The sequence below is a fragment of the Loxodonta africana genome, chromosome 12 (genome assembly GCF_030014295.1).
Source record: "Loxodonta africana isolate mLoxAfr1 chromosome 12, mLoxAfr1.hap2, whole genome shotgun sequence".
Taxonomy (NCBI): Eukaryota; Metazoa; Chordata; class Mammalia; order Proboscidea; family Elephantidae; genus Loxodonta; species Loxodonta africana.
Window position 1 is genome coordinate 37,361,905 of NC_087353.1, and position 15,042 is coordinate 37,376,946.

At 34.0% G+C, this 15,042-nt stretch overlaps 1 protein-coding gene across 6 annotated transcripts in view; it reads right to left on the reverse strand.

Moving 5' to 3' along the window:
• ATAD2B (ATPase family AAA domain containing 2B) overlaps nt 1–15,042 on the reverse strand; it is a 181,073-nt gene that overhangs the window by 39,228 nt on the left and 126,803 nt on the right. For 5 of the 6 annotated variants that reach the window (XM_064295086.1, XM_023550458.2, XM_003411911.4 and 2 more), the window contains exons 19-21: nt 9,962–10,147; nt 3,182–3,317; nt 983–1,179 (exon numbers count right to left, since the gene is read on the reverse strand). In XM_064295086.1, the coding sequence (XP_064151156.1) occupies nt 983–1,179; nt 3,182–3,317; nt 9,962–10,147 (519 nt within the window). The remainder of the gene's footprint in view (nt 1–982; nt 1,180–3,181; nt 3,318–9,961; nt 10,148–15,042) is intronic. The other variant, XM_023550459.2, reaches the window with a different exon arrangement.

Here is a 15,042-nt window from a genome sequence, read left to right on the forward strand (position 1 = left end):
AGCCTCTTTATTCCACAATAGGGAAAAATAGATATTTTTTGGGCTTGCCAGGGGGAAAAAATGTAATGCTAGTTCACTGTTCCCAGTCACACATGAGGTACTGGTCCCAAAGGAAGCTACTCAGGTCCAAGAGCACAGATTTCACAATTAGGACATGACATTAAACTTTGAACCATTTCATAATTCAAATTAAAAAAAAAAGAAAAAAAATCAGAACTAAAAAGACCAACACTGTTCAAACATGGAGTCTGAACTATAAGAAGAAGGCCAGTAAAGATTACATTGTGTTTGTCCACATACTATATTATCCCAGGATAAAAAATTACAATAATAATCTAAAATAATAATAGTTTATGCTATTATGGTAGATTCCAAATGGAAAATTTCTTTACTCATCATCACAAACCATGCTCCCACAGGCACACAAAACAGTAAACATAGAAAGTGAGAAATTTTCCACCAGGAACAGAGAAAACCTTGGAGGAAAAAAATATTTTAACTGCACAGGATATGCTAATTTCAAACAGCATCTCAGCCACAGGCATTTCCAAAACATGAAATTTCAGGCATTTTATCCATCCCTTTTGATGACACACATGTAATCTTGGAGATGCCAGTATTAATTTACACTGACTGGTTAATATCAGTATGTTTTTTGCAAGCAGGATTTATCCTGGAATAAAAATAGTCTAGTACGGACAGCTCATTAAAATAACTTTTAATCTTCTTCAAAAATTGAAGAGTAAGAGATCTCAATGATCAATGATAATTAAGAAGAAATATACAAATCAGTCACTAATTTTACCCAAAAGTCACCAGATGTTTGCTGACGACATGGGTAGTTATCACATGGATTATAATTTTACAGGCTAGGGGTAATATTCATCCATGCCTTTGTTTTTTTTCCTTCCAAAAAAAGATGTCAATATTTTTTTCTTTTAGCCAGTTCAACTTCACTGTTTGCACACTACTGAAACAAGACCTCTTCAATATCCACCGGTTTGCTGAAGATGTTAAAGCGTTTATCTGTGGCCAGCCTCTTGGTTACATCCCTGAGAAACAACCGCAATTCTCTTAAAGTATTTTCCTCCTGGTCCTCCATCCGATTTTTTTCTGATTCTGATAGCTGGCGAGGTGGAGAAGGTAGTGCAAGAGGAAGCACTTCCATAGCACAAAGAGCTAAAGAGAACAGAAGAAACTGTTAAGATTTCAATATGATGGGGCTTAGACCTAAATTACTCTTCTAGCATTCCCTCAAAATATTCTTTTAAGAAAATGAGAATTCCAAATATATACGAACCACGTAATTCAAACAAGTAAAAATCTGAATGGAAACAAAAAGTAAATTAGGGAATAGCTTAACTTCATAACTCATAACAGGACTCCTCTAAAACAAATGATTTTAAATAATTTGACTCTGAAATATCATTTACATAAATACTTCAAAACATAAATATCTTCAGGGTGAGGTACTGTATACTTACTAGCTTAAGTCAATTTTGTTTAAAATCTGTTTCTCAAAATGGGGCTGCCTTATACACATGGAAAGTAAAATTAGCAATTAACAATTCTTTGAGCCTTCCTGTCCCCAAATATTAATTCTGATTTTAGGCAAATATCCTACCTTCATATTCTTAGTACAACACAGAGAAACACTGAATGGTGCTTGGGAGCAAAAAAGGGTAGAAAAAAAAAGAATCCCAGATATTGGAAGAGATGAAAACAAACTCAATTTAAAGTTCTATATATAAAATCTATGGTATTCACTACCTAAACCAAAATAGAAATCTTATTAAAGGGTAAGGAATTCACTTTCCTAATCATAATATGCTCTAATTCTTTAAAAGATCTTCCTGATATCAAATTGAAGCTCAGGATCAAACTTGGAAGTATTCTCACTGGAATCTAAATAGCCCCTAAGGGGAAAAATGAAATTCAACAGAAGCAACTCAGAAGAGAATTATGTCAATCCTAAACACAAAAAAATTAAGATTATGGGACTAAAATATACCTAAGAGCATACAAGATACCATACTAAAATAAATTATTTTCATAATGAAATATTTTAATACTGGCATTTAGATTAACAGAAGGCAACAGCTAATAACCAATTTGAAGGTGTAATTTACATATTAAATTTCCCAAGGTTTCTGGGGGAAAAAACCCACAATTGCAGCCATTAGATAGGTATTCACTTTCAAAACATTGAGAAAATTTAGAAAGAAGCCCACTAAAGAGCAACAGGATTGTTAAAGCTTGAGTAATATAACCAATTTGGAAAATAGACAAATGAACAAGACCACTAGAAAGAACATGAAAAAGTAAGAATTTGACAGAGATGGGAATTTATTTAACATCCTACAAGAACTGCTTGGAGAAACACTAAAGATAGAATCATAAAGGGGAAAGACTTTAAATTTTTTTAACAAACAGGATTGCTATTTCCTAGAAGAGGCTGAATGAATAAGTTAGGGGATCTTATTTATTATGCACCTTAAAGATTAGAAAAAGAAACTCACTTTTGAATGGTTTAGAATGCAGTCCTTACTTAAGTCAAGGAACTGATATCTGACAAATTCTTGAGGCCCTTCTTAAGGCTATGAGTCCAAATCCAAGAAAAATCAAATGCTTAAAACAAAGACATGATAGATTTCCAAGTGCCTAACATAAGACATCTAACATAACAGATGTTCAATAAATATTTAAAAAATTAATCAATAAATAAACCAGAAAAAGCAAATGTTCTAATTCTAACCAGCTCTTATCCCCGTCAAACCTTCCCTGGCCCACAAGTAATCAGCACAACACCTGATATTCACAACCTGACAATTCAAGTCCTGGGTACTTCAAGTGACTATGGCAGACAAAACCAAAGCCTTTTTTTCTTTGACTTTTTGAGTCTCAGAATGTGAAATTTACCAGAGCATCAGGACTGATGTGATAAGGCGAATTCGTCATTAACGGTCATCTGTCAGTAAAGCTTTAACATTTAGGTTGTACTCCCCAAATTCCTCAAGTCAGGTGAACACGATGGCCACTTCTACATGGGTCAATCTAAATAGAACCTCACAAACTATCTCTATGTCCACAAAGAAATGGTTCAAAAATTCTAGACTCCAAGAAAGGACATTCATTTATTAACTCCATCCCCCCATTTCCCTAATGGCTTTAGGGGCTTTACCAGTGTGTTTCCTTCGCGGTGGAGCCATTGATGCCTGATTGAGAATCAATTCCTGGAAAAATTTTCTTCTGTCTTCTTCAATAGGCCTTTGAATATACAAGACCTCTTCGTACTGTATTCTAAAGATACATTTAATCTACACACATACGCACACAAAAAAAGACATTAAATATATAGAGAGCATTAAAAGCTTACATATTATACCAAATTATAATTTCTTCAACTTAAAGTACCATTTTCAATATTCATTGAACATTCATATGCAGTTAGGGATAACCTAGTCCTGGGCTATACTGTTGAGAGGTTTAACCTCATGGATTAAACAAGAATGGAAGAATGATCTAGTTGCTCATTTATAAATAAGACTATATCTTGGAGAATGAGAAGATAATACCAAAAAGAGTAAATTGACTGTAATATAGTCAGATGGCAACAAACTCAAAGGGCTGTTGCGTAAGAGTTGAAAAGCAATTACCTAGAATCTACAATAAAGAGCTGGGAGGATGGTAAAACACTGACTTCTCAACCTCATGTTTCTTTGTACTTCCTTACCACTGACTTTCCCTCCTGTACTCTTTTCCCTACCAAGTCTGTTCCACTGCAAATAAACTATACCTTTGTCTCTTCACAGAATGCCCCACAACGACATCACTTTCCACACAATACTTTCAGGCAAAAAATAAACCAGTCATTCTCATATTCCTCAATTCTTTCAATTTGGTGATAACCTAACTCTCAATTACTGACCTGTTCTATACAGACTTTGACCTCACATGCCTCCCTTCCAAGATAAGCTTTTTAAATACTCTTTAGGTCATTCACATTTATCTACCATGACATTTAACACCTTATTTAACATATGTTTTTCTAGAAGATCTATCATCTACCTTCTAGACACCAAGCTACTTAAGAACAGGGACCATTTCTTATTCATCTGTTCTCCTATACCTACCACAGTGCCTGTTACATAGTTACGCTTAATGAGAATATACTGAATGAATAAAGCTTGTGATTTTGTTCCCTAGTCCACATCAAACTGGAAACAGCAAATAAAAAAGGGACAAGGCCATTAGTATGGAATGAAGTACCAACCATGATAGGGTGGAAATACTGGATTAGGATTCAAAACAATGGAATTTTAGCCCAAATTCAGCCAAACATTGTGGTAAACTTTGGATAATTCACTCAATTTTTCTGGTCTGACCACTTACAGAAAGGAGCCCTGGTAGCACAACAATTAAGTGCTTGGTTGCTAACTGAAAGGCTGGTGGTTTGAACCCACCAAGTGGCTCACCCAGAGGCTCCACAGGGGAAAGGCCTGGTGGCGATTTGATCCTGTAAAGATTACAGCGTAGAAAACTCTATGGGGCAGTTCTAATCCATCACACGGAGTCGCTATGAGTCAAAATTGACTCGATAGCACCTAACAACAACAACCACTTACTGAGTTAATTCTATTAACCACTAAAAATTTCATTAATATTATTTCATTCAATCCTCATAACGATATCAGGTATATATTATTCCCTCATTTTACAGATGAGGAAACTTGGCTTAAAAAGTTTTAGTAATTTGTTTAAGGTCACAAAGGAATAAATGCAGTTTCTAAAAGCCTTTTCCAGCTCTGGAATTCTAAGATGGAGAAGAAACAAAAAATAAAAAACAGGTATCAGAATTCAAAACTTGGATAGGGAATTATCTCAGTCTAAAGACAAAATCTTTACGAGTTTATAAAATTTTACTTAATGTCCTCCGTGTATTATTTGTAGACTACCTTCATGAACAATTCCCTCCAACCCTTTGATCTATTCTTCTCTGGCCCTTCTTTGAAAGTTCTGGCAAGCAAATTTACTACTGAATGCCTATTTGTTATATGCCGAACACCATGCCAGGCACTATGGTTACAAAATTGAAGAAAATATGCTCCCTGCTGGCTGTAAGTGCTATAACAGAGGTAGAGAAACAGAGGAGAGACCCCACATGGGGTAGAGAAAAAGAGGCAGATAAGATAAAGCAGAAATAGCCACACTAATTGGGTCTTTAAAAATAAGAACTCAGTACCCTAGGAGTGCCATGATTCTGTTCAAGAGCAGCAAAACATTTGGTTTCAGTTTTAAGTATCTTTCCTTCTTATAATTTTTTAACACTGTATTTTGGACTAAAAGCTTATCAAGAATAAATCTGAACACCACAAGGGAAGAATACTACAGACCAATATCCCTAATGAATATAGATGCAAAAACACTTAACAATCTTCTAGCAAACTAAATCCAAAAATATATTAAAAGAATTATATACCATGATCAAGTGGGATTTATCCTAGGAATGCAAAGGTGGTTCAACTTTAGAAAATCAATGAATGTTAACACCACATTAATAAAATAAGGGGAAAAAACCACATAATCATCTCAATTGATAGAAAAGGCATTTGACAAAATTAAACACCTTTCATGATAAAAACACTCAAGATATGAGTAGAAGAGACTACTCAATATAATAAAGGGCATGTGTGAAAAATCCACAGCTAACATCATACTCAACAGAGAAAGGCTGAGGGCTTTCTCATTAAGATCAGAAACAAGACAAGGATGCGCACTCTCACCACTGCTATTCAACGTCATTCTGGAAGTCACAGCCAGAGCAGTTCAGCAAGACAATAAATAAATAAATGAAAGGTATCCAAATTAAGAAGAAGGAAGTAAAACTATCTCTTTTTACAGATGATGTGATCCTATACAAAAGAAATCCCAAAGATTTTACTAGAAAACTATTAGAACTAATAAATGAATTCAGCAATGTGACAGGGGACAAGGTCAACACACAAAAATCAGCCAGGTTTCTATACATCAGCAATACGCAAGCTGAAAATGAAATTAAGGGAACATTACCATTTACAGTGGCATATAAAAGAAAAAAGTATGAATAAATTTAACCAGGAAGGTGAAAGATGTGTACATAGAAAATTATAAAACATTGCTAAAAGGAACTAAAGAAGACCTAAATAAATGGAAGGCCATTCTGTGTTGATGGATTAGAAGGCTTAATAGAGTTAAGACGACAATACTATCTGAAGCAATCTATAAATTCAATGCAATTCCCATCAAAATCCAACAGCCTTCTTTACAGAAATGAAAGTCAATCCTTAAATTTATATGGAAAGACAAGGGACCGCTAATAGCTAGGAACTGGAGATGTGAAGGTAAGACAATCCTCCCACCCAAAGAGCTCATGGTCTAGAGCAGAAGTTCTCAAACATCTAGTATCAGGACTAAAAATTACTGAGGACCCCAAAGAGCTTCTGTTTATATTGGTTATATCTATCAATAACTGCATATTAAAAATTAAACCTGAGAACATTTTAAGTTATTTATTCATTTAAAAAATAAACCCATTACGTGCCCAACATTAAAAAGTATATTCTTTAGAAAAATACATTTTTATGAAAAAAATACATAACATAAAATGTAGCAAGAAAAGTTGCAAATCTCTTTAATGTCTGGCTCAATGAAAGACAACTGTATTCTCATATCTGTTTCTGCATTCGCTGTGTTACAGTAAGTTGTTTTGACTGAAGTATATGAAGAAAATGCAGATTCAAATAGATATGTGGTTGTAAAAGGGAGGAACTTGACAATCCTCTGAAAGGGTCTTGGGAACACTTAGGGTTCCTTAGACTACAGTCTGAGAACAGCTGGTCTAAAGCAATGATTTCCAATTTTTTTTTTTTTATCATATACCTCGTCAATAAAAAATGTAACAATATACCCTCTAGCATATGCATATTTATTTATATATACTAGTCGACTAATACATTATTTCTATTATAAAACATATACACAAAATTGTTAAGATAAATGAAAACCAAAAATGAAAAGAAGTTCTAATATTTTCCCCAGAATCCCAATGCAATGACTTGAGTACAAACTTATGCTGGGGAATACCGGACTAGAGAGAGATTAAAAGAAACAATTACAAGAGAATCTCATAAGGGCTCTGAAAGATGAGATTTTCCCATTTTGTCCCAACGTGGGTTTCCTAAACCCAAAGAAAGCAGCTCTTTATTGCTAATAAATCACGATTCCCATGGTGACTAATTCTTTTTTGGTTTTGTTCCATTTTTAATAACAGAGTCAAGAACCTTTTCATCTCTGACTAATGAGTTTATTTTCTGATTAAAACAGTAGCATTTATTACAGAAGATTTAGAAAACAAAAATTATCATAACCTCAATACACAGAGATAATTACTATTAACATTTCTCTGTATATGCTTCCAGTTGTTTCTTCATAAACCGGGATAATACCATACATATTGATTTACTGCCTGATTTTTTTAACAATATATTCAAACATTTTTCCATGACATTAAATATTTCACACTGGTATGTTTAGTGGTCTCATGTTTCAGAGAATTAATCTACTATAATTTAACCAATTCCCTACTATAGAACATTTAGACAGTTTCCAATCTATCAACAAAGGCTATGATAAGTACCCATGTACCTGTATCCTCATGTTTATCCTTGAAAAATTCTTCAAATAACATAAATCCAAGTCAAAAAGTATGTGCACATTTAAGGCTATTACTATGGATTGCCCTGGAGAAAATTTACTCCACTGGTTTTTATATTTGTCTATTTGATAGCTTAAAATTTGTCTTTTATTGCTATTTTAACTTATCTATATTTTTTTAGTTACTATTTTACCATAGTAACTAGCCATTTCTTTCTTTTAAAATCACTTGGTTTTGTGCTACCCACTATTTCCTTACATGGATCCTATGGTGCTTTGCTAAACTTGGTCTGTAACATTGTCTATAATTCTCTATGATATTAATTAACTCACCTAATATTTACCAATATCTACTCTGTCCTGTAGGGTCGCTATGAGTCGGAATCGACTTGATAGCAATGTGGTCTGTGGTTTTAATATTTATCAATATATTCTCAACATCATTCATTGCCTATCTCACTTTGTGACCTAAACAAAGCTAGCATCCTAATGGCAAAGCTAAAATTAAAATGTAAGGCTTGGTAGTGGAAAAGAATTTCCTAAGTACAATTAGTATAAAACATGATATAAAAATCAGTAGTCTGAGAGAATTCCTACAATCTTCACCCATAAATGTGAATATCCATGATCTCTTTAGTAGCTACTTGGTTAATAGGGACAAACAGTACAGAAGACAAAGGGAAAAAAAGCTGAAATTTCAAGATTCAATGCTAATAAGTTTCTAATATTTTAGCTATCAAGAAAGGGTATTGGTGAACAAATAATGAATACACTAATCAATAGGCTTTGAATCCATTTAATATTCTGACAATACAGCAGCATTGAAAACGTGTAAGATGTAACATTAGCTTTAAAAAATAAACCAACAGTAAAATTACACATGTACATGGACAACAGAAGTAGGTAAAATAAAAACCGCTCTGTCAAGAAGATGGGCTCATAAGGCTATTTTATTTGCAGACATTTCCAACAATAAAGAAGGATAAATTCATGTAATTATGTAATTGCAACTAGAATGCTTAATTACCTCAAATTTTCTTTATCTCATCTTTCTTTTTATAAAATGGTAATAAAACTATTTGACAGTGAGGCTCTAATTCAACAAGCGGCTCCTAAGTTATGTTCAGGTTCAATCCATTCTTATAAATCTACTTCAACTGCATTTGTATTTTATAAGACTGAAAATACAAACATTTTATAGCTCTATGGTTTCTAAAATAAATTCACATATATTGTCTCACACCAAAAACCTTGTCTGTCATAATCTACATTTTATAGATGGGGAAACTGAGGTTCAAATATTTATCTAAGAACAAAGACTAGTAAAAGTTAGTACCTTGGTTTTTCTCAATCTTACTACTGCATTCTACTAAACTCTATTGCCACTTATGATTGATTGATGGTCTTCATATACCATTAGACCCTGAGTAATCAAAAATCAATTACTATACTTTTAATATACTTTGCTTATAAGAGCAGTAAATTGTATAAATCCATTTTAGCAAGATAGCTAACAAAGGCTAACACCTAACAACAGAACTCAGTAAACAAATACCTTAATCATAAAATTCTAAATAATCAAGATTTATATTATAGCATTTAAAACATACAAACCTTTTTATATGAACATCATTCCTATTGTGTCTCCTGGCTAAAATATTTCTAAGCATTTCTAAAGAAGACTATTTCAAGACCCAGTAAGATCAGAATGTTAAAACAATTTTTTAAAAATCAATTTCATTCACATGATTTGATCTACTAATTTTTCTGAATAAACTACCATTTATCTTTGATTCTAATAAATTAAATATGAGTTGGATTTGAATTTCAGATTTGAAGAATACGCTATTAGTAATAATATTCAACTTACATGATGCTACCAACTAAACAGCTGAAAGATCAAATACCACCAAATAATCTAAAGGATGATAAGGATGATGAAGATAATGGTATTGATGATGATATAGCTAAGATTTTCTTCATAGTTGCTATACATCAGGTTCTGTGCTAAGAATGGATTATCTTAATTAATCTTCACAAAAACACTGAGGAAGATATAACTATTCCAGCAAAAAAGAAACAAACTGGGAATGTCAAGTAACTTGTCTTAAGTAACACAGCTAATAATCATAGAACTCGGATATGAACTCTGATCGTACTGATTTTATAGTAATTAATGTGTCCAATTTTTTTTAATGTGTCCAATTTACAAGGTCATATATTTTAAAACAACATAGTAAACAAAGATAAATATTTAATCATTTCTTACCTCTTCAGGCAGTTCACTGTACATGGTTTCAGAGGTAGACAATAAAAATATAGGTGAAAATGATGGTATGTCCTGTAGCAGTGTCAGAAAAGTTGCTCTCACAGTTTCACTGACAGCTTCCCACCAATCACCAATGTGAGGCATATAAACAATACTAGGTACTGTCCTTCGAGCTTCACGAAAAATCTAATTAAGGAAAAAAGTGGCATTAAAACACTAAAACTGATTATTACTCTAAAGTCTACCCAGCAACCTATGTCAAGCTTGTTACTGTTATTAGCTTCAGCCAAAATATTTAAGTTCTTTAAGATATGATGCACAACCCTTACATACAGTTTCTATCTTGTCCACCCCCCCCCAAAAGATATTGTTTTTGCCATTTTATTACTCCCATTCAGTATATATGGAAACCCTGGTGGCCTAGTGGTTAAGTGCTACGGCTGCTAACCAAAGGCTCGGTGGTTTGAATCTACCAGGCACTCCTTGGAAACTCTATGGAGCAGTTCTACTCTGTCCTATAGGGTTGCTATGAGTCGGAATCAACTCAACTGTACTGAGTTTTGTTTTTTTTTTAATCAGTATATATAAACAGTATAAAGGTATTAAATTGCTCCACTTATCTATAATACAAAGACTTAAAAAAAGCAAAACACCACTCTAAACATTTTGCAAAAAAAGAGATGAAAATGCTAACCCAGAGCCCTGGTGGCAGAGTAGTTAAGAGCTCAGATGCTAACTAAAAGGTTGGCAATTCAAATCCACCAGCCGCTCCTTGGAAACCCTATGGGGCAGTTCTACTCTGTCCTATAGGGTCGCTATGAGTTGGAATCAACTCGACGGCACCTAACAGCAATAACAACATTCTACCCATGTAAAAGTAATATTCGTAAGCTTGACACAAAGAAGAAAAGGAGGACATATTTGTGCACACTGCGTAAAATCATTCAACATATGAATGAAACATTTTAACCTAAATATACCATCCTAAAACTTAAAACTACTGTGTTATTATGCAAGTAACACACACCTTCTACGTTTGTTTGCCAACCGTGCCCTCTCCCTGCAAGGTATATTCATAAGCGTGCTACGCTGTTTTTTTTTTTTTAACAGCAACCTGTAAAAAAAAAATTGGCATAGCAAAGCTTATAAAAATACCCCACGGGTGGCGGGGGGGGGGTGGGTGGCCGTGGAGTGGGTTTTCAAAAAAACATAGAAGGGACTCGCTGTTTGCATAAGAATAACGGTGACGAAATACCTACTGAACCACTTGTTGTTTCACCATTATGTTAGTTCAATCTTCCATAAAACAGTCACAAAATACCTTTATTGCTCTAAGGAGCAATTAACAAAGAGCTCTGAGACATCTCCATTAATAGAAAATACAAAATGAAGTTTTTCCTCAGGTATTAAAGAGTCGTAACCACAGATTCGGTCTTACTAGGCCAACATATGCCAATAAGGACCAGGCTGGCTATCAGTAATGCTGCAAAGCAGAACTATTGCCATTTAAGTATAAATCAACAGTTTAATAGTTTAGCAACAAATTCTCAAATGTTAATATGACATCTTTTCAATACTTTTAACAAGCTCAATGAGGGTAAACTGTTTCTTCAACCTAATTTAAGAATTCTATTTCTAAAATTCTCTAACTTCTCTTATTTTAAATTAACACATTACAATTAAAAAACCTGTTGCCATGGAGTTGATTCCAACTCATAGAGACCCTATGTAACATGTACAGGAACCCTGATGGCAAAACAGTTAAGCGCTCAGCTGTTAACCTAACGGTTGGTGATTCTAACCCACCCAGCAGCTCCACAGGAAGAAGATCTGGCAGTCTCTGGTGAGCTCTTCTGTAAAGGTTACAGCCTAGAAAACCCTATAAGGCAATTCTACCCTGTCACATGGATCACTCTGAGTCGGAATCGACTCTACAACACCTAACAACAACACGTAATATGTAAATTATAGGAATATGAACCAAAAAATTAACAGTGATAAGGATTACTGGAAACTTTCATAAGACTCAAAAGGATCATTCTTCTTTAATAAGTAAACTTACCGCTCGCATGAATTTTTATGATATCACATTTTATACAGTTTTAAACTTCCTGTGTGAAATAAAATATACTGCCAGTTCAATTCACAAACCAGATGAAAAATGTTCAAACAAAATTTTCCCCCCAAAACTGGAAACGTTAATGCTATGATCACTCACATCCAAAGTAATATTTGTCCATTCTCTTACTTTAATATTTGCATATCCACCAATCCAGAACGGTTGTACAGGACAACTCCTTCAGGACTTTCAAATTTTGTCGCTTTCTGCAAACATGCACCCTCCTATCCTGGACCTTGAAAATCCCACTATTTTCCCCCCCAAATCTTTTGTAGAAGATTCATAGGAGAAAAACAAGTATAAATGTTGGCAAAAGGAAAGAACCACACAGGAGCACAAAGTCAAGTGAAGCATTTGTTTAAAAAAAAAAAAAATCACATGCCACCCACATCAAGCATGATATGTGGAAGACATTGACCTTTTGTTGCTTTCCAAATCCCCACTGTGTTCTAGTAAAACTAGGAAGAGTCAGCAAGGAGAGAAAGGTGATTATATGAAAAAGACTAACGAGCTATAGCTTACTGAGAAACCTCACAAAATTAACACCTAATTCAGCCATGCAAATTATCACATGCCCAGAGAAAAAGAGAGATAAGAAAACATGCCTTTAAAAAATGAAATTTTGTCTTTCATTCTTCTGGGTTAGGTTTTCTAGGAGTATGTGTTGAGAACATCCAGCTGCTGACATATATCAAGGAAGATGGGCACAGCAACACCAGGTTAACTGATTACAAACTTTACAAAGCCAGAGTTAAGAGTTTTATATTTATTTGCAAGGTTGAACCAGATGTAAGCATTACAAGCTCTAAAAAAGAGTTGGTCTGGGTATTTTTTCCTATTTCTTTCTTCCACTTTTCATTCAATCCTCACTAAATTAACAAAATTGAGCATGATATTTTATTAACCTTTTTATCTCCAAAGTCTTTACGTAAATGTCCTTCTTCTTAGACTCTTTAAAATTATATTTGAAAACCTAGAGGGGAAAAAAATATAAGAAAAGAAAAAGTCTAAGATGGGTATAGAAAAATAAAAAGGCCTAGGCTTTCTAGACGCCAGGGTCCACGGATGTACAACTACCTAAATTGAGAATTAATCCAACTACTAGAGATAACGATATTGAAGGAATAGTTTTGAAATTTTTCTCCCAAACCTTTAGGGGAAAAACATTGTTAATTTCTTTAAAAAAATTAAAGCACTAGTAAAGTAAGTAGAAGCACTGATGACGCAGTGGTTTAAGCACTCAGCTGCTAACCAAAATGTCAGTGGTTCGATCCCACCAGCCACTCTGTGGGAGAAAGATGTGGCAGTCTGGCAGTCTCCTTGGTAAACTTAGGGCCTTGGAAACCCTACAAGGCAGTTCTACTCTGTCCTAGAGGGTAGCTCTGAGTCGGAAATACCTTGACAGTGATGGGTCTGGTTTTTATTAAAGCAAGCTGTTTTTTTTCCTTACTCCATGTTATCTCAGAATACTAAAATAAACTTCCGTGTTTTCTTTAAACATATAAACCAACCCATCCTAATTCCCCAATTTCTAGGAGTAAAAATTAAAATAGACTGAAAACAGCATTTCAGGAAAAGCTCTTATAATTATCAGGAAAAAAGTTACTCCTATTATGATTTTTCTGTAATATAAAAATAGCTCTTCAGCAGTTTGCTAGTGACTTTTAACATTGTGGAGTAAGATACAGTCTGTGAAATCAACCAGATAATTCAGAGTAGAAAAATAAAGTCTAGTTTTAGTGAAGCAGCAACTGTTCTGGGAACAAGTGATGCCATTGGATAACTAGAAAAATACTCACCTACAGGGTGTCTTGGATTGGTGGATGTGCAAGGTGCAGTAGAAAACAGAAAAACTGTTATAGAGAAAAAAGACAGTAGGCCAAATTACTGAACCAACCGTTCCAAAACACCTCTGACATGACCAGCACTCTTGCACAAATAAAATGAACAAACACCAAAGTATGTGAACTGTTCATTTTGATTTTTTATTTAAATAATGTACTCCATTGCCTTTTGGCTTCCTTTTGCCCTAGACATCACTGTCCCTTAAATAATTAATTTTAAGTTGCTTTATTGTATATATATATATATAAAGACAAACTACTTTTCTGGGTATTAAAGATATTTAAGTTAAAAATCAATTTTTTTAAATTAGAAGTATCCATACAAGAGAGCACAAATGATACCGACTATACAAGAGTTCTAATCATCTCAAAAGCTAAACTTTGAAGTCAATACTTTAGTTGCCAAATTGTTAGGTACATGAAAATTCAGTATTATTTTTAATTAAGAAACTTCAGCCATTTTCTTTAGAAACTGAGAGCTGGAATAATTTTAAACACAAATGTGAATGAAGCAGAAAGCTCCAAGCCAATATGCCTTTCACTAGCCTCAAAAGGGTAGTGAAGAAACTTCCCCCCTGGACGCTGTGTTAACCCAGAGCTAAAACCACCCCCGAAGCCTACTCTTCGGACAAAGATTAGACTGGACTGTAAAACAAAAAATAATACTCATGAGGACTGTGTTTCTTAGCTCAATCAGATACAGGAGACCAAATGGGTGGCTCCTGTCTGGAGGCAGGATGAGAAGGCAGGAAGAGACAGGAACTGGTTGAATGGACGCAAGAAACCCTGGGTGGTTAGGGAGAGTCTACTGTCACATTGTAGGGATTATAATTAATGTCACATAACAATAGCTGTATAAGTTTTTGTATGAGAAATTAACTTCAACTGTAAACTTTCACCTAAAGTACAATTTAAAAAAAAACTTCAGAACTTCTCTTAGTCACTTTACAGTATTATGAATGTGGAAAACTTGCAAAATCTAAGTAAAAGAAAAATCTTGAGAGTTAAAACATTCTCAACTGCTACATAAATTAAAAAGCACTATTACAATAAGCTTTTTAAATTCCTTATTCCATGCTATCACAAAGTAATATATATCTGTAATTACTATGACTTTT